Source organism: Leptonychotes weddellii, chromosome 12, assembly GCF_054177405.1.
Source record: "Leptonychotes weddellii isolate Sample4059 chromosome 12, ASM5417740v2, whole genome shotgun sequence".
Lineage (NCBI taxonomy): Eukaryota > Metazoa > Chordata > Mammalia > Carnivora > Phocidae > Leptonychotes > Leptonychotes weddellii.
In genome coordinates, this window is record NC_138380.1 from 5454598 (window position 1) to 5482366 (window position 27769).

The 27769-nt window shown below is 59.4% G+C and overlaps 3 protein-coding genes across 7 annotated transcripts; 1 reads left to right on the forward strand and 2 right to left on the reverse strand.

Annotated features, from left to right (window-relative positions):
• Window positions 1-116: 116 nt before the first annotated feature.
• On the forward strand, window positions 117-4404 carry CDK5 (cyclin dependent kinase 5). The gene is made up of 12 exons (XM_006751933.3): window positions 117-270; window positions 922-1010; window positions 1103-1170; window positions 1332-1392; window positions 1489-1545; window positions 2257-2352; window positions 2509-2583; window positions 2753-2849; window positions 3026-3095; window positions 3762-3822; window positions 3925-4005; window positions 4126-4404. The coding sequence occupies exons 1-12, from the start codon at window positions 234-236 to the stop codon at window positions 4210-4212; spliced, it is 879 nt and encodes a 292-aa protein (XP_006751996.1). The 5' UTR covers window positions 117-233; the 3' UTR covers window positions 4213-4404.
• A 1094-nt stretch (window positions 4405-5498) lies between these two features.
• ASIC3 (acid sensing ion channel subunit 3) lies at window positions 5499-9357 on the reverse strand. Of its 3 annotated transcripts, XM_081799851.1 has the most exons (12): window positions 8763-9357; window positions 7866-8016; window positions 7530-7657; window positions 7180-7381; window positions 7028-7084; window positions 6790-6937; window positions 6414-6505; window positions 6224-6303; window positions 6059-6130; window positions 5820-5878; window positions 5765-5778; window positions 5499-5688 (listed from the first exon to the last, which is right to left on the reverse strand). In XM_081799851.1, the coding sequence occupies exons 1-12, from the start codon at window positions 9294-9296 to the stop codon at window positions 5525-5527; spliced, it is 1701 nt and encodes a 566-aa protein (XP_081655977.1). In that variant the 5' UTR covers window positions 9297-9357; the 3' UTR covers window positions 5499-5524. The 3 variants fall into 3 exon arrangements, with proteins under 3 accessions (XP_081655977.1, XP_030879038.1, XP_006751998.1); XM_006751935.3 differs by lacking the exon at window positions 5765-5778 and having other exon boundaries at window positions 5523-5688; XM_031023178.2 differs by lacking the exons at window positions 5765-5778; window positions 5820-5878.
• Window positions 9358-11650: 2293 nt separating this feature from the next.
• ABCB8 (ATP binding cassette subfamily B member 8) lies at window positions 11651-27688 on the reverse strand. 3 transcript variants are annotated; one of them, XM_006730875.3, is made up of 16 exons: window positions 27488-27687; window positions 23441-23753; window positions 22923-23078; window positions 22751-22845; window positions 22527-22632; window positions 21591-21752; window positions 21403-21488; window positions 21190-21287; window positions 20712-20817; window positions 17654-17687; window positions 17293-17429; window positions 17053-17147; window positions 16806-16939; window positions 15872-16019; window positions 14287-14537; window positions 11651-13640 (listed from the first exon to the last, which is right to left on the reverse strand). In XM_006730875.3, exons 1-16 carry the CDS (start codon window positions 27580-27582, stop codon window positions 13515-13517), a joined length of 2142 nt encoding a protein of 713 aa, XP_006730938.2. In that variant the 5' UTR covers window positions 27583-27687; the 3' UTR covers window positions 11651-13514. The 3 variants fall into 3 exon arrangements, with proteins under 3 accessions (XP_006730938.2, XP_006730939.2, XP_081655984.1); XM_006730876.3 differs by lacking the exon at window positions 23441-23753 and having other exon boundaries at window positions 27488-27688; XM_081799858.1 differs by lacking the exons at window positions 22923-23078; window positions 23441-23753 and having other exon boundaries at window positions 27488-27688.
• Between the last annotated feature and the right edge of the window lie 81 nt (window positions 27689-27769).

Here is a 27769-nt window from a genome sequence, read left to right on the forward strand (position 1 = left end):
GGCGAGTGCTGCAGAGAGCCTTGGCGCAGCCTGCTGGGAGTTGTAGTCTTCTTGTTCTCCAATGCCCCGCACATTGCTGGGAAATCTGGCCATCCTTGGTACTACATGCCCCAGAAGCCCATGCGCAGTCAGGAGGGCGGGGCAGGGCCGGAGGCTGGGGTGCCGCCTCCTCTGCAACGCCGGGGCCGGAGTCTTAGAACCCAGGGCCCGTAGGGGTCCCCGCGGCTGCCGCGATGCAGAAATACGAGAAACTCGAGAAGATTGGGGAAGGTAATGGGACTACGAGATGTTCCCGCAAGATCTTCCTCTACAGACCCTTCAGCATTCCTGCAGCCCTGGCTCCTCTCCCGTCAGCAATACCCACAGGCTCCGACCTCAGCACTGGCTGCAGCCTTGGCCCCGAGCTCAACACTCCTTGCAGACACCTATCCTTCCCGTTAGCATTTCCCGCAGACGCCCCTTCCCAGCCTTAGCACTTCCTGGAGACCTACTTGCCGACCTTAGCACTTCCTGCATCTCCTGCCCCTAGCCTCAGCACCACTTGCAGAGCCTCACCCACCCCACAGCCTCAGTTGTCGATGCAGACCTCCGACCTCATTTCTGCCGGCCCTCACTCTTCTCCCAGGCCTGCTCCCTATTTCCAGATCCTCCGGAAAGCACCGCCTTCCTTACAGATCTCCTTACCCCGGCAGCTGCAGCCTCTCCCTGCTGCAGACACCCTTGAGCCATTTGCAGGCACCTTCTCTGCCCCATCCTCCCTCAGAGCTCCTCCATGCTGAGCCTTCACCCTGAATCTCTCCCCTTACTCCTCCAGGCTTCACAAATAACACACTCCCACGCTGCCTGCTCGCCGGACAGGGACTTCCTGGGGTGGGAAGGGTGTCCCATCTTTTACCCTCACTCCTGACCTTCTTCCTCTAGGCACCTACGGAACAGTATTCAAGGCCAAAAACCGGGAGACCCATGAGATCGTGGCTCTGAAACGGGTGAGGCTGGATGACGATGATGAGGTAGGACTGGGACATTGGGGCCAGGGAGGGGGTTGAGGGCCCAGGTTGGGTGGGATGTGACTGTTCCCCGCCCGGCCCCCTCCCATGTGTAGGGAGTGCCGAGTTCAGCCCTTCGGGAAATCTGCCTACTCAAAGAGCTGAAGCACAAGAACATCGTCAGGTGTGTAGATGGGCAGGGTCCTCCTTGCCTGTGCGGTCAGTTGGAGGGGGGGCGGGCTTCAGAGATGGGCTGGGCTGATACTGGGATCAGGGTTGGGCTGATATAGGGACATGAGGCCGAAATTTGCAGCCCTGCCTGACTGAGTCCTTCCTCCTCCCTAGGCTTCATGATGTCCTGCATAGCGACAAGAAGCTGACTTTGGTTTTTGAGTTCTGCGACCAGGTGAAAGGGGGACTTGGGGGACAGTAGCCTTGGGAGGGCATAGGGGCCCACACTAGGTTAAACTCTGTCCCGTTTCCCACCCCCATCCCTTTTTAGGACCTTAAGAAGTATTTCGACAGCTGTAATGGTGACCTGGATCCTGAAATTGTGAAGGTGAGGGGCTGGTATCCCGGAGACTCAATGAGGCGGGGTGGGAGTCAGTCTTCAGTCTCTGCACTCTCTGAGCACCAAGTTCAGGCCCTGAGCGGGGACACGCTGGAATGTCAGGGAATGAAAAAACCCTGTTTCTGCCCTCCAGGAGCCTCCCTCTTCGCAAGCATCTTCACATGGTCTCTTTGATCTGACAGTGACACTCTGATATCAGTGATGTGATTTGCACTTGAGATATGAAAAATGAGATTCAAAGAGATACGTTCATTCATTCATTCATTCATTCATCCAACAAATACCTATTGGATGCTTTGCTGTGTGCCAGGCACTGTTCTAGGCCCAAGACCAAGTGCCTTGCGCCAGGTTCCAGGGGAAGCAGTGCTGATTAATGATATAGCAGAGTATATATATTGATGGCTCCGAGGTGTGTGCTTACATGAGGCCAGGTAGGGGAGAGATCAGTGGGAAGGTAAGAAGGCCCACTAGGCTGTAAGTTCCAGAAAGATTCTGACCGGGGCCCCCGTGCATTGTTCACTTATTTATACCTAGCACAGTACAAAGCAGGTCCTCCATAGCGAATGAATGATGTTGTTGAAAGATGGGTGGGGTTTTGAGGCAAAGCAGAGGGTGAAGAGGGGAGTGTGGCCCACCACAGGGGGCAGCTTCCCATCCAGAAGGTCTGATGCCCTCCCCTACTCCTCCCTCCCCCCACAGTCATTCCTCTTCCAGCTGCTGAAAGGCCTGGGATTTTGTCACAGTCGCAACGTGCTGCACAGGGACCTGAAGCCCCAGAACCTCCTAATAAACAGGGTACCTCCTGGGGAGAAGGTGGGAGACGGGGGAGGCTCAAGTCACAGGCTGGCTGGCACAAGTGATGAGGGGAGCTGGGCTGGGAGGCGGAGGCAGGGGGCCTGCCCTGAGACTGTTGAAAACCCCTCTCCGTGTCCCTTCCCATCCCCCCCTCAGAATGGGGAGCTGAAATTGGCTGATTTTGGCTTGGCTCGAGCCTTTGGGATCCCTGTTCGCTGTTACTCAGCCGAGGTGAGCTGGGGGTGTGGTGGGGTGTGGGATATGGGGCGGAGGGAGAGGGTCCCCTCCCAGCATCTTTCCTCTCCTACTCCAGGACCCAAAACATTATTTCCCCTCCTGACTGAGCCCCTCCTCCCCAGTCCTCTAACTGGGGGGTTGCTGTGGGTGGGGTCCTCTCCAGGTGGTCACGCTGTGGTACCGCCCACCGGATGTCCTCTTCGGGGCCAAGTTGTACTCCACATCCATCGACATGTGGTCAGCCGGCTGCATATTCGCAGGTGACGAGCTGGGGGTCTGCAGAGACACTTTCTCTCCCATTCAAGTGGACACATAGAGACTGGAGTGTCTCCTCTGGGGAAGGCCCTTGGGGATGGGGATGGAAAGCACAGAGGGTGCGATGGGAACGGGGGGTTCTTCGCGTGCCCCCTCCTCTCACACCCTGCTCCTCTCCCAGAGCTGGCCAATGCCGGGCGGCCTCTTTTCCCTGGCAATGATGTCGATGACCAGTTGAAGAGGATCTTCCGATATCCTTCGACATTTCCCTTCCCCTCGAGCTCTCTGAAGGGGAGTATGGGGGGTTGGGGGCACCTGGCTGGCTCTGTCGGTAGAGCATGTGACTCTTGATCTCAAGGGTCGTGAGTTTGAGCCCCACGTTGGGTCTAGAGTTTACTTTAAAAAAAAAAAAAGCCCGTGGAGCTCCAGAGTGCAAGAAGCGAGGGTGATGATGGGCTGGGCCAGGATAGGGCATGGCTTTGGGCGAGGGGATGGAGGGCAGAGGGTGGCGGACACCCCAATGTTCTCAGGCCTGATGGAGGCTGCCACTTGGAGAGCGTACGACCTGTAGACAAGGAGGGTTCCCTGGGGGAAGAAGCCAGGAGCATACTCCTCCAGCTGAGAAGTGAATCCTTGGGACAAAGGAGCCAAAATCAGCAGCAGGATTATTTGTGGGCATAGGAGAGGGCTGACTGGGTCATCAGGAGCAGACATCAGGGTTGAAGTCGGAGTAGCGGACATGTGTAAAGTGCCTGGCGCCCCGGGGACACCATGGGTGTGCTGGGCCCGGCCTCTGTCATGAGCTGTGGGATCAAGTGAGGGGTCTGGGGATGGGCATGAGGAACCCCCACCCCCAGGAGAGGGAGAGCCCCTTACCTGCCCCTTTCCACCTGAGTGATCCTTGACCCCATGGACACGCTTCTGGGGACACCCACTGAGGAGCAGTGGCCTGCCATGACCAAACTGCCAGACTATAAGGTGTGATGGGGAATGTGGGGGTGGGGGGGTCCTTTTTACTTCACAGCTCTAGCAGCTCCAAGCCCCCATACCTCTGGTCTGACTCTCCCTGCCCTCCCACAGCCCTACCCGATGTACCCGGCCACAACGTCCCTGGTGAATGTCGTACCCAAGCTCAATGCCACGGGGAGGGACCTGCTACAGGTAACCGAGGGCAGGGGTGGAGGGTGGGGTCCAGACACTTGTCAGGGGGGCTGAGGGAGCATGGGGCTCCAGGTGGTCGGCCCAGCCTGAACCCGCCATGCCTTTCTTCCGTGCCTTCAGAACCTCCTGAAGTGTAACCCCGTCCAGCGCATCTCAGCAGAAGAGGCCCTGCAGCACCCCTACTTCTCCGACTTCTGCCCCCCATAGGTGCCAGCACCTTGGCCAGGCTGGGGCCTGGCTGATTTAAGCCCCCTCCTGGGAGGGGAGGAAAAGCAGGGGATGCACGGGGTGCTGAGCCCTGGCTGTGCTGGGCCTGGCCGGGGTGGAGGTGCCCTGGCCCATGTTCTTCACTCCCTCCATGGACCTTATTTAATTTCATAAATTGGCTCCTTTCCCACAGTCTGGCTGATGTGGTGGTAGAGTGGTTCTGAGAGGGGGCGGGCTGGGGCCGGGGTCTCTGCTCTGCCTTACCGCCCTCTACGGCCTTGCTTCCAGCTCAGACCCAGCCCAGCTCTCCAGTCCTTGCTCCACTACCCGAAGTGGGTGCTGGAGGCTCTGACCCTCACCCCGATGGCTGGGCTCGGGGGCAGCACCACCCCCACCCCCGTGTCTATGCTGGCACCTACCCCCCTTCCTCCCTCTGCCCACGAGCACCAGTCCTGAGGGGTTCGGCAGCCAGTGTCAGAGTAAGGATGGGCTCCCACCAGAATGGGGAAAAGAGGACCAGGCCTTTGCATGGTTCTCCCTATCTCACATGTACATCATCCCCAGCCCTTCCTTTTTCATCGGCGCCCCCATCCCCAGGCCTGCAGGCTGGGGCCAGGAGAGACCCAGAGAGGTGTGAGATTAGGAACCCCCTTTCCCCTGCCCCTAGTTTCCCAATATTTGGGATACAGAGAAAGAGCAGGGACAGTGGGCAGTAGCTGGGGCCGGGATATATTCTTACTGGCAGGAGTGGGAAGGGAGGGCCCCCCGCCACCGTCTCGAGCTGGGCCCTTCTGCTCTCTGGGGAGGTTGGGGAAACAGCCGTTCCCATGGAGACGGGTGGTGTGCTGCCACTTGGTCTCAAATACAAGAAAAGAGTCCTGAAAGTCTGCCCAGGCAGGACAGCAGCTTGCGTTCTTGGAAGTGGGTAGTTCCTCCTGTCCTCTCCCTGCCTGCTCCCCTACTTCTTGCCAGGCTCTGGGGCAGAGCCTTCTTCCAGCTGTTCCCTTGTGGTACCCCAACCATAACTGTCCTCCTGCTGACTCCTCTCTGCCATGACACCTGGCTTTGGGCTCCATTCTCTCTGAGATGCAATTCTGATCAGCTCATTCACACTGAGCTGCAGATGACGGATACCCTCTTACTACTCTTTTTTCCCAGAGAGATTTGTGGTGGGTGACTGGGACCCACCTACATTTCAGACACTGCCCACTGGATGCTGGCTGGCAGAGGTCTTCTTCGGCCTGAGTAGGGCTGACCTTGGCCTGACCGGTCTGCCTGTAAGAGAACTAGCTGAGGCTGATGCACTAGAACTTTATTTGGGGTGAAGATGGCAGAGACACGAGCAGGCGAGGCATGTCCAGGATGTCAGGGTGCAACCCTGAAGACAGACGCCGGGTCTAGAGCCGTGTGACAAGGTAGCAGGTGCGGTGGGAGGCTGACAAAGTCTTGGTGACGGCACAGGGAGGGGTGGGAGGCCTGGGGGACCCAGACCACAGCGCTGGGACAGGAGGCCTCGTACCCACTGCCCTGCCACCCTGAACCTGAATGTCACCCTCTAGACGGGACCTGCCCCTCCTCCCTTGAAATAGGGGGCCATTTCTTGTTACCTGGGGCCCAGGCTGAGGTGGGGACCTGGGGTTCGGTGGCTGCCCAGCCCTTCCTGAAGCTGTGGGAGGGAAAGGGTCAGAGGTGGGGAGGAGTCCTCCCTCCCAGGACCAGCCAAGGTCACTGCATGCTCCTCCCCCACCGGTCTTTCCTCAGCTGGGTAGGGCTGGTGTTCTAGGCTTCAGGGGGAGGGCTGAGCATCCATGTTGGAGATGGCAAAGAAGGAAGAAGGGGTTGTTACCCGAATGGTGCTAGAATGCCTTTGGGAGTGCTTTCGGTTCCAGAAGTATCCCAGGACCCTGTCTCGGAACACCTGGGGGCAGGCAGTGGGGGGGAAGTGGCCAGTGCACATCCTCCTCCTATGGCCTGATTCCTTTCCCCTCCCCCAGCTGGGGCTCAGGCCCACCTCACAGAGGTAGTCCAGGATCTCAAGGATGGTGAGCAGGCTGGCTCCAATGAACAGCCCCATCTGGCCTCCAATGTCACCTGCAGAGCCCCAGTTACCCATCAGCTCACAGCCACATGCCCTGCCCACACCTCCCCAGACTCCTGGGTGTCCTGTGTGGGCGCGCGTGCACACACACACACACACACACCAAGCAGTTCTGACACTTCATAGGCCTTCTTCTGCTCCACCGTCTCATAGTTGAGGGCCTCAAAGAAGATGTCCAGCACCAGCACATTGTCTCTGGAGGAAAAGAGGACAGGAAAGCTCGCTGGACCCCGGCTGGCTCCAGCTGCAGGCAGGAAACAAGTGCGCGATCCATCTCCCGTCTGTGACTCCTGAGAGCCCTGGGGCGGGCGTCATGGCCCCCGTTTGCAGGAGAGATGGTGTCAGAAGGTTCGCGCGCTTGCCCAGAGGCCCAGGAGCCCTGCGGTGATGTGCAGACTGGTGTCCCAGCCGGGTGTGCGCGCGAAGGCTCGCCCGCAGGAGGGTGCCCGCCCCGCCCCGCCCCCGCCGGCTCGGCTCACGCGATGTAGGCCTCGCTGCGGTTGTGTTTCCGGGCCAGGTAGCGGGCGGAGGCGCGGCTCGGGATCCGCACCATGGAGAGCTCCTTGGCGTAGCGCGTGCTGGCGCACGGGTTGGGGCAGGTGCACGCGTCCTTCCGCAGCATGGCGTCTAGGGGCCACAGTCGCCTGGGTCAGGGCCACTCCGGGTCGCGGGCGGAGCCCAGCAGGGGCGGGGATGCGGGACAGGTTTGCGCCTTACCGAGCGCCGGATTGGCGCAGTCTTTGTACTGCTGAGGGCTGCACACTGGCGCGCCGCCTGGGGTGGTGGGGGAGGAGACAGCTTCAGGAAGGGCCCCCTAGGCTCCTTTGCCCCCACCCGGACCCCCTCCTCCGCCCCCACCAGCCCCTTACCAGGCATATGCATCATTCGGCAGCCGCACTTCCGAGCCACATAGCGCATCTCACAGGCTAGGCGACACCCCATTAGACTATAGGGAGGGTGGGGGCCTGGGCTGGGGCTGGGGGGACCCAGGGGACCCGAAGGTTCCGGCTCAAAGTCAGGGTCCACAGATGCGGAGCTGCAGTCGCCCCAGGGTGGTGGCAGGAAGCTCAGCTGTAGTTGGTTGGGTTAAGGAGGCACCCAGGTACAATGTGAGCCGTAATTGTGCGGGCATGTGGAGGGATGGGGCCCCCAGGACGGTCTGAGGTGTTGTGGGCTGAAGGGGGGGTTGGGGGCCTTGGTGGGGTGGGGGTGGGGATACTTGCTGCTGCTGGCAGGACACAAAGGTCTGGTAGCCAGGCGCTGCCCCGAAGCCCAGCTGGTCGATGGTGGGCGGCTCCTCCTGGCTGTGGATCTGCACTCGGATCCCCACCTCAAACAGGGTCTCCTCTGAAGGGGAAAGGGGGACCCTGAGGCCTGTGTCTCAGGACACCCCCTGCTGCAGCCCTCTCTCCCCAGGACTGCGACCAACCAACCCTACCCCCTTCTCACAGGAAAGGATATGCTTTGGGGTCCTTCCTAGTGCCTCCTCTCCTTCCCAGAGCCTTTTGTACCCCATCTGTGCCACCCTTCCAGCCTGACCCGTGTGCCCCCATACCCATGTCCCTCCACACGGGCAGATACTCATCCTGCTGCACATCCAGCATGATCTCCAGCCCGTTGCCCATGCCGCCCTTGGGAGTGGTGAGAAGCTCTGCCCCATCGGCGCCCGAGTTAAAGGTGTAGCACTGACCCATCCGGGTGAAGATCTACGGGTGAGCAGACAGGGGACAGACCTCACCAGGGTAAAGGAGCCCAGCCAGCCTTTTTACCCAGGCAAACATGAGAACGACGAGACCTCTCCTCTCCCTGCCCTCCATTTGGTCTCTTTGACCACTGAACCCACATCTCAGTGCCCTCAGTCCGTCCCTCATACCGGCACATAGAGTCAGACCCTCATGGGCTCCCATCGCTCCAGCCCCTCCTCCCCTTCCCAGACCCCCCAGCCCCCAGCCCAGGGCACAGCCTATGGGACAAGTGTTTCTTTGGAGAATGGCAAGAAAGGAAGGGGGTCTCGGTTGCCGTCCTCCAGGACTAGCAGAACGTTGAAGAGGTAGAGGGAAAGCAAGCCGACTCCCCCAGGCAGAGGGCTCTTCTGCCCTAGAGCAGTCCCACTGGATTCCCCCGAACCCCCAGAAGCAGGGTCTCCACAGACCAGAACTTGAGCCCAGAGCCAGCCTGGGGGAGTGCCCTGTGCTGGGAATCACGACCTTGCACACTGCGGTCCAGCTGAGTGACCGGGAGGGGACCCCAAGGAGCACAGTCTCCTGCGCTGAACAGAAAGGCCCTGGTGGGGTGGGGAGCCCGTGGCCTGGCTGGGAAGGGAAGGGTCCCTGGCATGGGTGTTAAGGTCCCCTGGCTTTGGAGGAGCCTGGGCTGGCATGACTGGGGGATGGCGGGTCCTGGACAGGGACGAGCCGGGGGCCCAGCGGCCCCGGGCCGGTGACCAGCTCACCACGGTGAAGTTCTCAGGCCCGCATGGCCAGCCTCGGTAGCGGCAGTCCAGCAGCATGTCCTCCAGGCTGTGCCCGGCCCTGGCGTACAGTCGAGCCATGTCAAAGGTGGGACTGGGCATGAAGCCGGGCGGCGCGGGGGGCTGGCCCAGGGCGCGCAGGAAGGCGGCATGCTCGGCGGGCTCCACGCCCAGCAGCGCGGGCCCGGCCCAGTGCAGGTCGTTGGGTGTGAGGCGGGAGCGGCGCAGCGGGTTGATGTTGCACAGGGTGACGGCGGGGAAGGTGAGCCGGTGGCTTTCGCGCTCGTCCAGGGCCGTCTCGTGGTGGAACTCCCCATAGTAGCGCACCCTCTCAGCCACTTGGTAGAGGAAGGCGGCCAGCGACAGGAGCACGGCGGTGGCCCACAGCCCTCGGCGAGGCGTCAGGCTCCCGGGGCCAAAGACATGGCCCAGCCCATGCAGGGTGCAGCTGCTGGCGAACACGCGGATGTCCGAAGCTGGCCGCCGGGCCTCCTGCGGCCCGGGATGGGGCTTCATGGCTGAGGCCCAGGGTGGGGGACACTGAGAGGGCCGGGGAGCGGTGACCAGGCTGCAGGGGCTTGGAAGGAGGAAAGAGGGTCAGTCTGAGGACCGGGAAGGGCTGAGAGGATTCGGGTGGCCAGGTGGGGGTCACTGCGGGTGAGGCGAGGGGAGGAGAGGATGGGGGAGAGGAGCCCAGCCCGAGAGGTGGGGTGGCACTGGGGCAGCAGGTTTGGCTCGAAGGTCTCCAGGAACAAGCTGGGGCTCCGCTAGCTCAGCGCCGGCCTGGGGGCGCGGCCGGAGAGACCAGGTAGGGCGCAGCCGAGGTGGGAAGCAGGGGCCGCTATGCTGGAGGCTGCTCTGCTGAGCCGGAGCTGCCGCAGAGGATTGGGTTACAGCAGTGAGGGGGCCGGGGGCCCGCAGAGCTGTCTGGGGGGGCAGGGAAGGTCCCTGGGGGCCCAGGCTGAGCCATTAGTGCAGTGTGTTGGGGGGGGCCGCGGCTGGGGAGACCAGAGGCGCCAGCAGGAAACCACAGCAATCCTGGGTAAGGCTTGAAGGGAGCCTGGAGAGAAGTTGGGGCTGGGGGCGCCTTAATGGCCCTTTGGGCTCCCGGCTGCAGCCCTTGCGGTTGGGTTGAGGGTCGGTTGCTGACCCTCGGCCCGGTCTCTCCCTCCTTTTGTCTCTCTTCCCTTCCCACTAACCTCACTCGGGATAATCTGTTCCTTTACAAAGAGAGGAGTTGGCTGTTGACCAAGCTGGAAAGCAGTGGGAAGTTCGGCATCGGCAGACTCCTGGCCATCCAGCAGGGCACGCTGGATGGCCAGGGCTCTGCACGTCCCCTGCCCGGGGGTGGTCTGTCGCCGGTGACCCTCTTCCCACCTCCCCATGCTGAGTGAGGCCCTCCTGTCCGAGAGGCTGGCCTCTGCCAAGGTGGTTGTGGCTCACCTGCCCCCCTCCCAGGGAACACAGGTGCCCTACACATCTTTTTTCACTTACAAACATGTTCTGCGTACCAGGCAATACCTAGGACCTGGAAAACTTCCCCATTTTTTCAATGGCTGTATTTGATTCCATTGTGTGGATGTAACAACATTCATCCAATCACATCCCTGTGATGAACACGGGGGGTTTCCAGTCTTCCAGTGCAAACAATGGTGCTCTCAATACCATTGCACAGATGTAAATTCCCAGAAATAGAGCCACTGGGTCAAGAGGCAACTGTATGTGTAATTTGGTAGATACCACAAAATTCCCCTCTGTGGGAGCTTTGCCCTCCTATCAGTAACACGGCAGGCAGTGTACCTGTTCTGCAGCAGGTGCTTTTTTTTTTTTTTTAAGATTTTATTTATTTGAGAGAGAGAATGAGATAGAGAGCATGAGGGGGGGAGGGTCAGAGAGAGAGGCAGACTCCCTGCTGAGCAGGGAGCCCGACGTGGGACTCGATCCCGGGACTCCAGGATCATGACCTGAGCTGAAGGCAGTTGCTTAACCAACTGAGCCACCCAGGCGCCCCTGTGCTTTTCTTTCTTTCTCTTTCTTTCCTTTTTTTTTAAGTAGGCTCCACGACCAATGTGGGACTTGAACTCACAACCCTGAGATCAAGAGTTACACGCTCTACCTGCTGAGCCAGCCAGGGGCCCCTGCCGGGGGTGGGGGGCTTTCCTAAAGGAAGAGATACAGTGTCCCTGACCCAGCCGGGGTGCCCTGAGCCTAGCGTGGCAATGCTGGCCTCAAGTGGGCGGAGGGGGGCATCTGATGGAAGACACTGCAGATGATCCAGAGGGGATGATGGGCCGGGCGAGGGGAGGACTCCCAGCAGCTGGAACAGACGCCTCCCGAAAGTAGAGTGGCAGTCTGCAAGGTCAGCACCAACTGGCCTGCAGCAGCCCGAGGGGGTCCTGCTGATCCAAGGCCCGGGGACGGAGGGCAGCAGCAGAAGGGGCCAGAGGGCTGAGGGCTGCGGGGGGGTCAGCCCAGACCCCACACGTGGAGGATGGCTGGGGCCTGGGCCTCGTCGTTGTCCAGCCCTGCATTCGGTTGAATGCTCACCTGCCTCCGTGTATCTGGGAGTGGGGAGATGCTGCACTGTCGGCCTGAGAGAATGCGGGTTTATCTCCGTTAATTTATTTATTGAAGCTTATTTCTACTCCATCTCTTTCCACAAAGCCTGTGAGGCTGCCAGGTTCACGTTGGCGGGCTCTTGGCCGTGAGCGGAAGAAACACGGCTCGCCAGCTGACCACGATCACACCATGCTGCAATCACCCGTCCACCCGTCCGTCCTCCCCAGACTGCAGCTCCACGGGGGCAGGGACACCCTCCTCCCTGTCGCAGGCCAGGCGTGGTGGCACACAGTAGGGGCTTAATGAACACGTTATCTTGGGAGGAGGAAGTAAATACGTTTATTGTACAGATGTGGCCGGCTTCTGAGGCCGTAGCATTGAGTTTGAAGTACTTTACCACAGATTATTCCATTTCTCATTTTTTAAAAGATTTATTAGGGAAAGAGAGGTCGTGCACGTGCGCACACAAGTGGGAGGCGCAGGAGAGGGAGAGAATCTCAAGCAGACTCTGCACTGAGTGTGGAGCCCGACATGGGGCTCGATCCCAGGACCCCGAGATCAGGACCTGAGCCGAAACCCAGAGTCAGACACTCAATCGACTGCGCCACCAGGCGCCCCGCTCTCAGGATGAAGTACTGCAGGCTTGTGACCCGCGGGGAACAGTGGCAGGAGGCAAGGTCGAGGCTGAGGCTGCAGGGCAAGTGTGAGGCTGGCCGCAGAGCCTTCCAGCTCCAGGCTCCCACAGATCGCACTACTTCCCTAGCTGGGGGGGGGGGGGCGAGGGCGGCAGGATTGGGAGAGGCCCCCTGAAGAGGTCAGCAGAGACCCGGAATTTTCTCTGGGCGGCTGGGGCTGGAGCTGGTGGAGCAGGAGCTCGCCTCCGCTGCCTCTCCCTCGAAGGAGGGGTGAGGCAGGCCGGTGCGGACTTGGCTAGGGAGCTGGGGAGGCGTTTGGTGGCAAGGCCCCCCAGAGCCCGCGCCCTGCTTCCTGGCCTGTGGCTGCCCTGGCACGCGACCTCTGCTCAGTAAGGAAGCAGGATATCACACCAGGGGGGCTGCGGCCCTGGGACATTTCAGGTGCTTTGTCCCCAAAGTAGCATCTGGTCCTAAACCACACCCGGAAGAGGCTGCAGGGACTCGGCCCCGGCTCCGCACACCTAAGCCACTGCCGACTGCTCGTCCTACACATCGCAGCCGCCCCGGAAACATGGCCTTGCCCTCGGATAAATCCACAGGACAAAGCCACTTGATTTTGTATTTTGTCAGCCTGGGGGCTAAGTTTTAACTTCTCCCTTGCAGTTTGGTGACTGTTAGCACCGTATGACCCGCGCGCCTGGAGTTTGGGCTATGTGTCAGCTTCGTCTCCTTCAGAGCGGGCGGGCTGTCCACAATCTCATGGGCGACAGAGTCCAGGTGCATGGGACCAGGGCAGTGGTAAGACAGCCTGGTAAGCTGGAAGCTCCTTGTGGAATAGACCATGGCATGCCCCGCCCCTCCTACCCCTTTCCCAAGGGCTGGGGGCAGGTGTCCCAAGCCACCTGTTCTGTTGGATGGGGGTGTGGGGGGTGGGGATGAAATCTAGAAAAAGGACCGTCTTAATGGAGTAGGGAGAAGGAAGGGAAGCTCTTCTCAGGATGGGGACTATAGGTTCGAGGGGCTGGTCTCCTTCTCCCACGGCTCAGAGAGGCAGTGGGGACAGAGGAGAGTGGGGAGTCAGGGTCCAGGAAGGTGAGGTCTGGCATGGGTGTGGACCACTCTAGTGTGAACTCCCATTCCCCCTCCCTGAGCCTGACTGGAGCTGGGCCTGGACAGCTTTAGGCTATCAGGTAGAGGGGAGACTTGGCAGGGTTCCTGAGAGGGGTCGGGAGGGTCTGGGCAGAGGGAGGGAACAGAGCAGGGACCTGGGGACTCTGCCTCCTCCTCCGTGCAGCCCAGTGATTCCTGGCTCTTGCAGGAGGGAGGCAGCCTGGCGGAAGGAGGGGGGCGTGGATGGGAGCAGTCCCAACCTCCCCCACTGCAGCGCTAGGCCCAGGGCTCATCGTGAGCAGGGGCGGGGCAGCAGCCTGCACAGCGGCACACTGGCCGTCCTGGGTGCTTGGTCCCCAGGTGTTCCCGGAGCTGAGCCTCGGCCCTGGGCACCAAAGCTCAGCAGTGACCAGACCTCAGACAGCGGCTCTCAGGACCTGGGGTGGCGGTTCCTGGGGCCTCTGGGCACCTCAGGAGCTGGGGCATCCAGGGCCTGTCTCCGGATGAGCTCTGCATACAGCCCGCCCTTCTTCAGGAGCTCTTCATGGGTCCCCACCTGGAGAGAGGAAGGAGGTGCAGGTGATCACTCCAACCCAGTTCAGAGCCCTAGGTGGGCTGGCTGCTTATCAGCCGTTGGGCTGTCTCCTAAGCTACTGTCCCTTCTGGGGATGCTATGAACCCAAACACAGCTTGTTTCAGGTCGCCACTGGCACGTCTGTATTCGTTAGCGCCACCTGTCTGCTTAGCCGGGTTTTGGAAGAGCGTCTGAATCCTTCTATCTCCCTTACGGAGTCCAAAGACTCCAGCTTTTACTCGAATGGGGCCTCCCGGCCTTGCTGCAGACCCAGCGTCTGGAGAGCTGCTCCTGGCCGGCCCCTGACCAGCGTCCCTCATGCTGCCTCCTCTGCACCTTGGCCCCTAGGCCCTTCTGTTCGGCACTCTACACTTCCCTGAGTCCTTTCCCTTTGGTCCTGGGAGCCATGACGGAGCTCGACTATCCCCATGGGGCAGAGGAAGAAACAGGCCCTGAAAGACCAGGCCAGGAGCTCCTGAATCCACACAGGGTGCTGCTTCCAGAATACGGCCCCAGGCCCCTAGGGCCAGGCCAGAACCTCCCACGGCTCAGCTGAGCCATGCTTTCCACTCTGTCCATGGCTGAAGCTGTCCCAACCCAGCGAGCCACTGCCCGGCCCCCAGCTGACCTCGCAGACTCGGCCGTGGGCCATGACGACGATGTGGTGGGCCCCACGCACGGTGCTGAGCCGGTGGGCGATGACGAGTACCGTGCGGCCGGCGCTGGCGCGGTCCAGGGCCTCCTGCACCACCCGCTCGGACTCCGAGTCTAGAGCGCTGGTCGCCTCATCCAGGATCAGCACCGCGGGCTGCTTGATGAGGGCGCGGGCGATGGCTAGGCGCTGCTTCTGGCCGCCAGACAGGGTTGCGCCCCGCTCACCTGGGGGGAAGGGGACAGGGCAGGGCCTAAAGTGATCTTCACAAAGGGGGGCCAGGGCCACCTGAAACTTCCCATCCGGCCCCTCAGCGCCCCCCACCCCGCACTGGCACCACGCACATTTGTCCTGCCTCTGATTCCTCAGCATCCTGATCCCATAACCCTGTGCAAATGCACGAATGCGCTCACACCAGACAGCAGGAGCTGCGCACGCGTGGGACTCAGTGCACCCCAGAGTCACCGCGTGCCCCCCCCATACCAGGGCAGGGTTTCTGAGCCGGGCTGGGGCCTGCCCTACCCTGGCCCGCTGGGTCTCCACTGCTGGGGGGATGTCCAGGACCCGGATGTGGGCCCTGGAGCGGGGTGATGGTCTGCCACGGCACATTTGGGCAAGACTACCCTTGGGGTCTACGATGTCCACAAAAAACAGCAGAGGTGGCAGCCTGGAAGCTAAAGAGAGCACCACGATGACAGCAGTCGGAGACCAGTGGGGGCAGATGGGCCGCAGGTGGGCCTGGGAGTGTGCCGGGCTCAGAGGTACACAGAAGGTGCCGCTCTAGAGAGGTGTGGGGACGACTCCTCTCCTCAGGGTAGTGTGGAGTCTGAGCAGTGAGCAGAATCGGCTGGATCAGCAACAGAACATGAACAGTGGCCAAAGACGGGGTGGGGGGTGCCACTTGGCAGGGCTGAAGCTCAGCTAGACTGAGGCCTAAGTTTCAAGAAGAGTTGAAAACCCTAGCTATGCCTACACCTTGACACGTGCCGGAACATTCTGTAACAGAGCCAAGACTCTGGATGAAAAACCTGGCCCTGAAGGTTGAAAAGAAGACCCCTGAGATGAATGCACACAGCTGTAAGCTGCGACGTGAATATTCTAGTGTGAGGCTGTGATATTTCAATGTTTCCAGAACCACCGAAGCCCTTTCCTGGGTAAGTCAGAAGGCAGACCCATTCAGCCACATCAACCCATGGGTAACTAGACGGAAACATTTTCAAATTAAGGAATAAAAGGCAGGAATGACATGGGAGCCAGAAGCGCAAGGAATTTCGAGGCAATAATACCATGCTTCTGGCTGGGTCTCAGGACATGGGGGCCCCTGGCAAGCTCTGAAGAGTCCCAACACCACGGATCCTTTGTGTCCCTGGCCGGGTCTGGTACGTGTACTCCCTGCGGCGTCCCCGTCTCTGCAGCCTGTGTGTGACTGGACCACAGAACCATGTCCACCCGCCTAGGCCACGGGTCTAGTCTTCCCTGATGCCAGGTCTCTGTTCCTGCCCCCTGGATTCTCACACCGTGGGCCCTGCAGACCCGAGCAGGATGCCGTCCCCGGACTCACCGACGATGGTGTTGTAACCCTCTGGGAAGCTGGTGATGAACTCGTGGGCGTTGGCTTCCCGGGCAGCAGCATAAACCTCTTCATCTGTGGCTCCCAGCTTCCCAAAGCGGATGTTCTCCATGATTGTTGTTCCAAACAGGACTGGCTCCTGCAGGTGAGGGCTCCACATGGAACATTCTGACTTTGACCCAAACCCCAGAGGGGTACATTGGGAAAGGTGATTTTGGCCACACCAGAACTGCCCTCTTGGAGGGCAAGTAGGGGCAGTTCAAAGTTACAAGTCAAATAAGAACGGAGATCTAACAAAGTGGGGAGAGGCCGAGCTCCCTGCAAGGCACAGGGTCCCTCAGGAGTGGGATGGGAAGGTGGCTGGGAGAGCAAGGCCAGCTGGCCTGGCAAAGCCCCTCCTCTCTGGAGAGATGGGGAGAGAGGGGGTCTGTATTCTGGCTTTCTCCTGCAGCGGTAGGAGGTAAGGGTGCCCTCTTTATCCACTCAGAGAGGGGAAGGCAGACACTCGCTCGGCAGCACCACCTCAAACAGAAGGAAAGGGGCAGGGCTGAGGGCTTCAGGGTGGGGCTGTGGGGCCTTGCTTAGTGGGGGGCGGGGGTCTCTAGACCTTCTGGACACCACAGGTTTGTCAGAGAACCCAGAGATCCTCAAACAGCCTCCCACCCCACCTGCTTGGATGGCTTTAGTTGAGGAGCAGAGTTCCTACCCTGTAGACAAGGACAGAGCTGCGGTGGGCTGGCATGGGGAAGCCTCAGGTCTCCTGACCACTGGGGGACCAGTGAGGAAGGCCAGAGCCCTCCCACCCCCGCCCCGCCAAAGAGAACAGGGGGTGATGGGGGTGGGAAGGAAAGGACAAGGTCTGGGAGGTTAAAGACACATGTCCCAGGTGAGCCTGTGCAGAGAGGTAAGCCTCTCCTCTCCCCACCTGGCTGATGAAGCCAATGACCTGGCCCCGGAGCCAGGAGGGATCAAGGGTACGCGGGTCCCGTCCATCCAGCGTCACTACGCCCGCCGTGGGGTCGTAGAAGCGCTCAAGCAGGGAAGCCACGGTGGTCTTTCCTGGGGAATTGGGGTCGGGGAGATGGGGTGGTTAGGGACATCATGCCAGGAAAGGGGGACCCCTGGTGCGGTCCCGTAAGTCATAGGGTGGGAGGGTGGTGGGTTCCTCTCACCTCCGCCGGACTGGCCCACGAGGGCCACAATCTTGCCAGGGGGCAGGGTGAGGGTGAAGTCCCGCAGTACCTGGAAGCCGGGGCGGCTGGGGTAACTGGGAGGAGCCAAGAGAGACCCTCAGTCAGACCAGGTTCCCGGGGTCTCACTGGACCCCGAGGGGGACTCGGTTACAGGGAGACATTGACCCGCAGGTCCTCAGCCCAAAGGGAACGACCCCGCCCCCACCCGCCAATGCTCACCTGAAGCAGACGTTGTGGAACGTGATGGCCCCGCGCAGGTGCTCTCGGGGGACGGAGCAGCCCCCAGACAGTGGGATGCATGGGCTCAGAGTCATGTACTCAAAGACCCGGCCCCCCGCGCTGAGCCCCCGCACCACCTGGGGAGGGGGTTGAAGTCTGCGGTGAGGGAGGGCTGGGGTCTGAGGGAAGGGCCGGCAGCGCTGCCCCATCTCCTGGACTCCCACACGCAGGCAGGGGAGGGGCTCGGGGCGTCCCCTCCACCTGACCCCTGTTCCCCCAGCACACAGGTGACGTTGCTGACAGGGCTCCAGCCCAGATCCCATGTCCACACCCTGGGGCCCGCCCCCCGACTGCCACTCACCTGGCCAAACAGGACAGAGAGGTTGGCCATGGACCTGTGGGGAGGAGAGAAAGGTTGAAAAAGTGGGGACAAGAGCCCAAGAGAAGACCGGCGCCAGAGAGGAGGGTGTGGGTCTCAGCTGCACTCTGGAGGGGCCGGCGGGAGACATGCTGGCTGAGGCTTGGAAACAGGCAGCCTGAAGGCGAAGCCCGACAACGCTCCTGCCATCTGGGACGGCGGCAGCCCTGGGATCCAGCAACACTAGAGAGTTCGCTGGCAAGTCACTTCTCCTTGGAGCCACGTTATCTCCTTATTCTCTCCCCGGCCACATGAGGCTGACAACTATCAGGGGCCTCAGGACGGGGCTCCAGGGAGATGGCTGCAGCAGGCAGGCACAGGGCCGTGGGGCTGGACTCTGCGCCGCCGCAGCGTGAAGGCTGGCTCCCGGAACATGAGGGGGGTGCCCACGCCACAGGCCAAGGTCAGCTCTGGCGCGACGGACTCCTGGGGGAGCAAGGGCTAATTAAGGTGGAAACACAGACGTGAATTCCTTCACAGAAAGAAAACCGAAGCCACTGGACTGTGTGTGGGGTGGGGGTGGGGGAGTGGGAACTCTGGGGGGACCCCAAGACAAAACTCCAGAGACACCTCAGTGTGGGCCTGCCCCACGTAAGGCATGGCGCGCGTGCTCTGTCCAGACAGAGGTCGCCTCCTCTGCCCTGCGGGGCCGTCGGCTGCTGGAAGGTGAGTCATGCTTCTCAGTCACCAGCCCCTGACTGGGCGCGCGTCTGTGAGTGTGCCCGCAGGTCCTTCCCGAACAGGAAAGACGGACTCTCTTGAAGAGGAAAATCACTTCTTCCAGCCCCAGGGGTGAGGAGGGGGAGGAGCCTGCAAGGAAGTGGTTCTGGCGGGCGCAGCGAGCTAGCGGCATTGGCCAATGTGAGTGCAGAGGCATCGAGCAAGGAAGAGCCAGGACAGTGAGCTCCCCGCGGATAAGAAGGGAGAACATCCTCCACCAGAGATCTGGAAGCCATTAAGGCCTGGCAGCGGTGCCCGGCAGCAACTAAAAACCAGATGCCCATGACTCGGTGGTGTGTGATGCCCTTACTCTCAGAGATGGCTCAGAAGGCAGGCCTTGGCTCTCCTAAGAGGCCTGGCGGGGGGGCGGCCCACTCCCAGCAGGGCCCAGGCCTGGATGCAGACCAGGTGGCCTGACCCTGACTGGGGTCCATCTGGATGCCTCCCCATCTCCTCCAGAGACCCGGTGCCACAAAAAGAACACCTAGAATGGGGTCTACAGGTTGAGGCTCCCTCTCTCCCCTCCCTTCCCCTGCAGGACCCCAGAAGGAAATACACCAGCCTCCTTAATAAAATAGACCTAATTCCTCTAAAGTGGGTGGTGAAGAATGTCCAGGTGGTGATCGGCTCCCGAAGGACGGGCCCAAGGCCTGTGGCTGTGGGAGCGGCTCCCTCTAGCAGCCCGAGAGAGGTAGTACAGACGGACTCCCTAGGCTTTCCTGTTTGTAATAAAGCTCTGCTAACTCGCAAGGCAGTGCAGTGGGGAGGAAAGGAAAGGGTCTGAACTCGGGCCACAGGGGGACGTGGGGTCCCAGGGGAAGGCGGGCCTGAAGGAGGAGGGCCAGGCTTGGGAGGTGTAGGGAAAGGGAGACTTTCCCACCACTGCCCGTGGAGGGCCCACACCGTGGAGGGCCATGTGGGGACTGTATGAATAGAACCAGTGGGATTCATCAGGGTCTTCAGGACCAGAGCAAGAGGCCAGGGCTCAGTCTGGGGTTGGTGCCAAGTCCCATCTCTACAACAGTCAAGAGCTTCCTAGTCCCCAGACTGGAGGAGGGATGAGGCCGCCTAGGGTCTGAACTTCAGAGAAAGTCTGAATGGGCTCATATTAGGAAGCCCTGGACAAAAACGGGGCTGAGGGTGGGAGTCTTGGGATGGGCTCCACTCTGCCTGGGACAGTGATGAGGCTGGTGGTGAGGGATGCTGTAGGAAACGGGTGGTAAGACACGATGCACAGCCCGGCCACACATGCCATGAGACTCAGACACCATGGGGAAGGGGCACGGAGGGGTGTCTGGGGCGATACCGTACTTTCTTGACATGGTTGACAGTAATGCCGGGCTCTATTCTTCAGTGATTTATTATAGCATATTCGCTCTTCAATTATTTATCATAACATCTATTCATGCTTTATGTACTTTTACACACAGCATGTGGGGGAGACAAAGGGATGAGAAACGGCAGCAGGAACTGCTCGTGGTTAGCTCAGAAGAGAAAGGGACGGGGAGGCCTTGGGGGTGTTGAACAAAGGGAACCGAGAGCTCTGGGCAGTCAGGCCCAGCGGAGCAGGCAGACCTCAGAGCCATGAACGCACTGAGCTCCAGGGTGGGCAGGGCAGGAGAGGGGGCGAGCTTCTCCTCCCTGGGAAGGTCAGGCAGAGGACAGCAGGGGAGCTCTTAAAGAGCAAGTCAAAGGTGGTCTATCCACACATGGAATCCCACTCAGCCTTAACAAGGCAGGCAATCCTGCTGCGGGCTGGGCCACGGATGCACCTGGGAGACATTACGCTGAGTGAACTAGGCCCGTCACAGAAGGACAGGCGCTGTGTGGTTGCACTTACGGGAGGGACCCAAAGTGGGCAGAGCACAGAGCCAGAGGGTGTCAGGGGCCCTAGTGGTTAACGGGCCCAGTGCTTCAGGTCTGCAGGATGAAGGAGTGCTGGTGACCGATGGCGGCGTGACGTGCGCAGAACGCGACTAACGTCTGCGCTAAAAACTGGTCAAGGTGGTACATTTTACATTACGTGTATTTTACCACAATTACCCATTTTTTAAAAAAGCTGTCACGGGCACTTCTGAGCTGTTTAGGCAGCCGAAGAGGACAGCCGCATTCCCGAGCTTCCGGTCGGTGCAGGAGGCTGCAGGGGGCCCTCCTCTCGGCACCTGCTTCCCTGAGGAAACTGGGCGGCCAGGGGCTGGGCAGCAGTCCCCAGAGCAGGCTGCCACCCCCTGTCCCGTGACCCAGCAGGGCTCCTCCAGGACGGGAACAGCCTCACACTCACCTCTGCACCGTCTGGGAGGCCACCAGGAAGGACATGAGGTCTCCCCCTGTTAGCTGCTGTCCAGCCACGAGGGAGCCCCCAATAAACAGGGTGCCCAAGACCATGCCTGCACAGGGGAAAGGGCCAGGTGGTTAGCAAGAAGTGACTAGGAGCCGAGGACAGAGCCCAGCCCAGGTGTTAGACCCCAGTTCCAGTCCCTGCTGTGCCTCTGACTGACTGAAATGTCACCAAGTCACTTCAGTGGTGTCTGCCTTTGTTTCTTCATTTGGAAATGAGGCATGGGGCGGCGGGGGGGGGGGGAGCAGCACTTGGGCAGATGGCACTGGGCAGATGTCTGAAGGACATCCCTCACCACCTCCCTCGTGGGAGCTATTCCTTGCCTGCCTTGCTGGGACCGTCCTTCGCTGCTCCACGCTCATCCCCAGCCATGACTGGGTGCTCCCACGCCCCGGGGAGCGGGGGCGACTTGCTCACTCACAGTTGAAGGCGATGTTGGAGAGCCCTTGGAACAAGGCAATGCCTTGACCCAGCTCCTCCGCCTTACAGCGGGACTCCTCCAGCTCTGCTCCGTAGCGTCTGGGGAGAGAGGCCAAGCCCGGCCGTCAGGAAGCAGCCAGGGCGGGGTGCAGGGCTGGTGGGGTGTGTTCGGGGAGTCCTCCCTGCTTCAAGTCCTTCCCCGTCCGGGACTCACTCCTCTTCTCGGTGCTCCATGGCGAAGGCCCGCACAGTCCGAACATTGCCCAGGGCCTCATCCGCTACGCCCGTTGCCCTGGCGACCTGCAAGGAGTCCAGGAAGTAGAGAGCGAGGTCGAAGCTGGGGAGGGATGGCAGGCAGAGAGAAATGGGGCCGGTGAGGAGGATGGGCAGGAAAGCCAGTACCTGCTCCTGACACTGGCGAGACAATTTTCGGAGAGCTGAGCCCATCAGGGTGCCAACTCCCATGAGGGTGGGTGTGGCCACCATCAGCAGCAGCGTGAGGCGGGGGGACAGCATGGACAGGGACACCAGGCAGCCAGCCACCTGGGTGCAGCTTCGCAGCCCCTGGGGAGAGGAGGAAGGCAGGAAGGTAGTTTGGCAATAGCACCCTGACGGGGGGGGACTTTACCAAGGGTCTGCTGGCTACTGCGTTACCCTCACAAGGCCAAGGCCATAGGTCTGAGCCCTGGGAGGCCAAATGGCAGTCCACCCAGTCATAAAATGGAACCCTTTCTCTACTAGCAGGCATGAAAGGGTTGGGTGAGAATGTCTAAGGACCACGGCATCCTTCCCCTAGATAAATCCCAGTTGGCTTTGTTTTTTGCTCAAGGAACTGAACAAAAAGAATTGAATAGGGATGTCATCCAGGGATTGCTATGGGCCAGTGTCCTGGCATGACCCAGCAGGCATGGGGACAGTGTGGGTGGATGAGGATGGGATATCAGTAATACAGTGAAAAGCCTTCACTCATTCTCCGTAACACTTGTCAGCATGCCAGGCATTCTGGGGGTACGGGAGGCCAGGGTGATTTTGCTCTTGGCAAGCTGGTCCAGGAAAGGCTCTTGTCTGAGTCCTTGGGAAGGTTTTCCGGGGAGGTAGAATTTCAGAACAGGAGAGAAACAGCCTGTCCTGACCTTGGACGATGCCACGGCACCTCCCTTCCGTGAGCTTCCCCATTCCCTCACCCATACCCTCACAGGACAGCAGGCTTTTCACTTGGTGTGAGCCTAGGCTCAGGGCCCAGCAGCAAGGCAGGGTGGGGCTGGCCTGGTGTGTCTACACTAGATGGTGTGCATGTGTGTGTGTGTGTATACATACAGGGGGACCTGGGGAACTGACCTGGGAGATGACGAGTTTGAAAGATGACTTAAACTCCTGCACATCAGTTGTCAACCGGCTCACCAGCTGCCCTGTCTTTTTAGCATCAAAGAAAGCAATATCTTGTCTGATGGTAGGTCAAGGGCACAGGAGGTCAGGGAGAAGAGGGAGACGTGAGTTCAGGATGAGCTGCCCCACCTCCGGGCCATCAGCCAGCCGCACCCCCACCCTGTAGCTGGCGGTACCGGAGCAGGTTGCTGAAGAGGGCCCTCCTCATGTCCACGGCCATGCGCTCGCCGATGCGGGACAGCAGCACCAGGTACCCGAAGGTCAACAGCCCCTGGGAGAGAGGCCGAGGCACTCAGGGGCGCCGGGGAGGCTCCTCTGGGTGCCCCCAGGCCCTCCCTCCTGCCATACCTGAACGCCATAGAGGATGAGCAGGGAGGTGCTGAGATGCCGGGACTCAGTCAGAAAGCTCCCCACGTGATCCCTCGTGTACTTGGCCACGATCTCCACCAGCTGGCCCAGAAGCAGGGGGATCTGCACATTCACCAGGGCCGCACCCAGTGCCAGCTTGGGGGGCGGGCAGACCTTTAGAAGGGGCCATCTTCTTCCCCATCCCTGGCCCTGACCTTGGCCCTCCCTCCCCTGCAGCGGTTCCTGCTTTGGCTACTTCTCTGTTTCTTTGAGACAGTTGAGTTAAAGGCCAGGCTGCCAGCCGCAGGGGACCCCTGTACCCTGCACACCCAGCTGCTCTGTGCAGGATCTCCTGGTATCCCTTGGCTTCCAGTCCCCCCAAGCCAGCCAGCCCTTGCGCTTCCTGAGGCCTATTCTGAGACTTGGTGAGGCAGACAAGCCGTCCCCATGCAGCTTGCAAACCCCTGACTGGCTCCTCTCCTGTCCCTGAGGTGGGGAAAAGAAGAGGGGCATCTCACCACGATGGCTGCCCCCAGGACCAGCAGATGGGGGCGCAGAAACTGCCAGAAGAGCTTCCAGTTAAAGCGGGACTCCCCAACATGAGGTCTGGAGCAGGCAGGAGGGGCCTCTTCCGCCTCACACAGTGCCACAAGGCCGAGGCGGGGGCACTTACTCCACACCACAGGGCCCAGAAGGATGCCCCCAACCCAGCGCCAGGCAGAGGGTCTTTGGCTGGGGGCTGGAGGCGCTCGAAGGAGGTGGGCCCGGAGCTGGGACCTCAGCTGGGCCACAGCCCTGAGGAGGGAGGAGCCATGGCGGCCGTGAGAGGACCTGCAGGGAGAGAACAGCATCGATGGCTCGAGGCCCCGACTGTCCCTCAAAGGAACAATACAGCTGCCCAGCTCCGGGCTGAGCCCTCCGGACAGCACCTCTTCCATAGGGTCCTGTGCTGCCTTTCCCAGGGCTGTTCTTTGGCAACCTCAGTTTCTGAGAGGAACGCAAACAGGCCAAAGAGTGGCGGAATGAGACAGCAGCCAGTAATCAGGCCGGAGACGTGTTCTCCCTGTGACGTCACACAGCGGGGCCTTCTCAGCCTCCACGGGCCCCTCTGGTCAGTGACCATCTCCAACCCATGCTCCTTCTTATCGCAGGACATCACTTTGGATGGCAGCTCGTCTACAGGTGCTCCTTTTCCAGATGAGGACGCAGAAGTCCCGAGGGAATCTGGCTCGGAGAGGCAAGAGAGGGCGAGCACCTCCCCTGAGCCTGGCTCCGTGCTTGCTTGCAGTGGCCGGCCTGGCAGGCGAGGCCCCCACCTCCCCAATCAATGGCCTGCTGCATTTGATCTTCCATTCCCTGGGAGGGAGATGCCCTTACTCTCACTTGATAAAAGAAAATGTCATGGGGGCTGAGAGAGCTGGAATACTTTGTCCCCCAGCAGCAGAATGGGGACAAGAGGAGACCCCCGATTCCAGAATCCAGGCTTGTTCTACTCTGCCATGTGTGCGGTGACCAAGGCCGTGTGCGGCAGGGCCTGGACAGGCCCCAAGTCTTCTGCTCGCCGGTCAGTGCTCCTTGCACCCCTCACCCTGGCTCCTCCCAGGCCTTGAGGGCTTATGTGACAACATACTCCCTATCAGCTCAAGGAGAAAAAAAGAAATAAAAATCCAAGTAATAGATCTTGTCACCTCAGATAGGCCAAAATCACCTTCTGTGTTCTGTGGTTTCCATATGGATCCATGGTCGGGTTGAGTGCTTACTGGCTGCCAGTGCTCTGCCGAGAGGCACTGGGAACACAGGCAAACGGGACAGACCCAGTAAGTACCCGCATGGAGGTTGGGTTTTAGTGCGGAGGACAAGCAGCTAATGACAAAGCTTGCTGAGTGTGGAAAGGGCACGGCAGGGCCCCCAGGGAGCACGGAGCAGGCGCTCCTCCTCCTGTCTGAGGGAGTCAGGAAGGGCCTTCCTGATGAGACTGAGGGTGAATGGGAAGGAGCTGGCCAAATGAAGGGTGTGTGTGTGTGTGTGTGTGTGTGTGTGTGTGAATTTACATCTTAAAGATCATAGCAGGGACGCCTGGGTGGCTCAGACGGTTAAGTGGTTAAGCGTCTGCCTTCGGCTCAGGTCATGATCCCAGAGTCCTGTGATCAAGTCCACATCGGACTCCCTGCTCAGAGAAAAGCCTGCTTCTCCCTCTCTCTCTGCTGCTCTCTCTGCCAAATAAATTAATAAAATTAAAAAAAAAAAATCAGAGCAGAGAGGAGAAGGCTGGAGAGGGACAAGACTGGCTACAGGGAGCTTGTTAGAAGTAGAAGTTACCTGGCCAGGAGTATGTGGTGGGATGCTCAAAGATTCAAATGAGGTTGGGCGCCCGGGTGGCACAGTCAGTTAAGCGGCTGACTCTTGGTTTCGACTCAGGTCATGATCTCAAGGTCCTGGGATCAAGCCCCGTGCGTTGGGCCCTGTGCGTTGGGCCCCGCGAGTTGGGCTCCACGCTTGTTGGGGAGTCTGCTTGAGGATTCTCTCTCCTTCTCCCTCTGCCCCTCTCCCCACTCGCGCGTGTGCTCTTTCAAATAAATAAATCTTAAAAAAAAAATACTCCCTTTGAAAAAAAAAGATTCAAATGACGTTACTGATGGGGAGGGACTTTTAAAAAACGAATAGAAGGAGGTTTTCCCTTTACTCTGATAGTCTTTAGTATTTTCAGACGCTCCTAACTGTATCTCCACCTCATCCTTCCCTAATTTCAGGGAGGCCTGGGTGGCTTCTTGCCACCTCTATGGTATGCCTTCTTCCATCCCGTTCCACCTGCCTGGTTTTTATGTCTTGTTTTCCACTGTGTACTTTAGGTCTGTCTTAAATTTTAGACAGAGAAGCTCACCCTGCTTCCAATTTCCCCATTAGACTTTATATTCCTTGAGGCAGGAAGCTCTATCCTATTCACATTGCATCCCCAGCACTTAGCAAAACTCTTGTACATAACAGATGGTCAGCAAATGCTTATGTTTGTTGAGTGCATGCCCTCATTAGAAATGCAGAGGAGAAAAATTTGACCTGACCTGCTACTGCACTGTTTGCAAAGTTTTAGACTTACTGAGGCCAACAATAAGAGATATGTTGTGCACTGCCACCCAGTATGATAAACATGTCACACAAAATTGAAATGTTTCACAAAACAATACTTTCCCTAATTTGTTACACATGTATTCTATTATATTCACTTTTTTTTGGAACTTGAACTCATGACCCTGAGATCAAGTGTCACGTGCTCTATAGGCGCCCCCTGTTATATTCACTTCTATTTTTTTTATTAATGATTTCATTCATTTATTTGAGAAAGAAAGTGTGAGAGAGAGAAAGTCCGAGGGGGGGAGGGTCAGAGGGAGAAGCAGGCTCCCCGCTGAGCAGGAAGCCCCATGGGGGACTCGATCCGGGGACTCCAGGATCATGACCTGAGCCGAAGGCAGACGCTTAACCGACTGAGCCACCCAGGCACCCCTTATATGCGCTTCTAAATGATCCTGACCCACCAAATTCATTTTAAGATCTCTTCTTGTGACTTGCACGTTTGAAAGACACTGCACTTGTGAACACAGAAATACTTGGATATTATTTGATGTCTTTCCCTGGGTTTCTCTCTGGTTTAAATGATATCAACACCCTTACTCTTTTCCTAAGGACTGTTTTCAAGCTTTTTAATAATTCACCATGGCTACTTTCCAGCTTCTCTCATCTTCTCCAAACCAAGACTCTAAGCAGGGCTTGGTCACTGCCAAGAACTGGGGGATTACTTCCCAGCAACGGACCTTCTAGCTGCAGCTTGGCCCAGCTCTTGCCCTCTTTCAATCAGATGGGCTATCCAAATGACACAAGTTCACATCGACCCACCACTGCCAGTCTGCTGCCTGGCTGGCCTGCAGGTTATTCACTCCAGGATGAGAAAGGAATCAGTCCTTTCTCATAAAGCATTTACACTGGAGTCGCAGTTTCAGGGTCCACGTTCGTTTCCTACCTGCGTCTCTCTCTTTGAACCACGTGTAGAGTGAACACACAAAAACACACATGTACGCGTTTCTAGACTGACTTTCTTTATCTCTGATGAAAGTATCCTTATCTACGAACCATTTATGTTCAGCTCATATTGAATCTCAGGAGCAACACCAACACTAAATGTCTCTGGACACTAATAATTTTTGTCCAGATTGCCAGACCAATTCCAAGAACGAGGACAGGAAGAGGGGACAGGAACGGCGGCGACCGCAAGGCTCAACACCTGTGCGGCATGGCGCCCTCTGGTGGGAAGTACGGACCCGGTGTGGTCCCCGACCCAGAGCGCGCCCTCCGTCCAGCCCACACACAGATACAGACCGACCGAGTCTCCTGCTGGCACCTGGATGGTCGCTACAAATAACAGGCCAAGCCCCGGGGAGTGACATTCCACCCCCCGGGCCGGCCTACAACTTCCAGCAGGCCTCGCGCGAGCCCGAGACTCCATCTCCCGGCGGGCCCCACGCACGGCCAGCCGGTCAATGGCCCGCGCTCCCAGTAGGTTTGTCACTTTTTACCTGACGGCCGAGAATGTCTGGAAGCAGAGGGGTGGTAGCAGCCTGCCTGGGACAGGGCCACCCCGAATCCCGACCCGAAATAAGTGCACCAACATGATGGAACGGGACTACAGGAGCAGCCGGCAACGGCAGCTCCACCTTCATCCCATTGAGATCTCCATGTTGGCTCCGGCCCCCATCCCGACAACCCCCTCGCGCCTCGGCGACGATTGGCGGAAAGATGCATCAATCTCGTCGAAGGCTGTGATTGGAGAAAGCCTTTTCGGTCCTCCTCCTTCCGGA

What these genes read in the sequence shown, in the direction of transcription:
- CDK5 (XM_006751933.3), top strand. Translation starts at nt 234, where the DNA reads ATGCAGAAATACGAGAAACTCGAGAAGATTGGGGAAG. An exon ending in AGAACCTCCTAATAAACAGG is followed by an intron (nt 2,353 to 2,508) that starts GTACCTCCTGGG and finishes TCCCCCCCTCAG; the next exon opens with AATGGGGAGCTGAAATTGGC. An exon ending in CAGTTGAAGAGGATCTTCCG is followed by an intron (nt 3,096 to 3,761) that starts ATATCCTTCGAC and finishes CCCCATGGACAC; the next exon opens with GCTTCTGGGGACACCCACTG.
- ASIC3 (XM_081799851.1), bottom strand. Translation starts at nt 9,296, where the DNA reads ATGAAGCCCCATCCCGGGCCGCAGGAGGCCCGGCGGCCAGCTTCGGAC. An exon ending in GGCCTGAGAACTTCACCGTG is followed by an intron (nt 8,017 to 8,762) that starts GTGAGCTGGTCA and finishes GCTCACCCGTAG; the next exon opens with ATCTTCACCCGGATGGGTCA. An exon ending in CGCAGCGAGGCCTACATCGC is followed by an intron (nt 6,506 to 6,789) that starts GTGAGCCGAGCC and finishes CTTTTCCTCCAG; the next exon opens with AGACAATGTGCTGGTGCTGG.
- ABCB8 (XM_006730875.3), bottom strand. Translation starts at nt 27,582, where the DNA reads ATGTTGGTGCACTTATTTCGGGTCGGGATTCGGGGTGGCCCTGTCCCA. An exon ending in TCCTGGGGGCAGCCATCGTG is followed by an intron (nt 23,079 to 23,440) that starts GTGAGATGCCCC and finishes CCGCCCCCCAAG; the next exon opens with CTGGCACTGGGTGCGGCCCT. An exon ending in CTCTTCAGCAACCTGCTCCG is followed by an intron (nt 22,633 to 22,750) that starts GTACCGCCAGCT and finishes ACCTACCATCAG; the next exon opens with ACAAGATATTGCTTTCTTTG.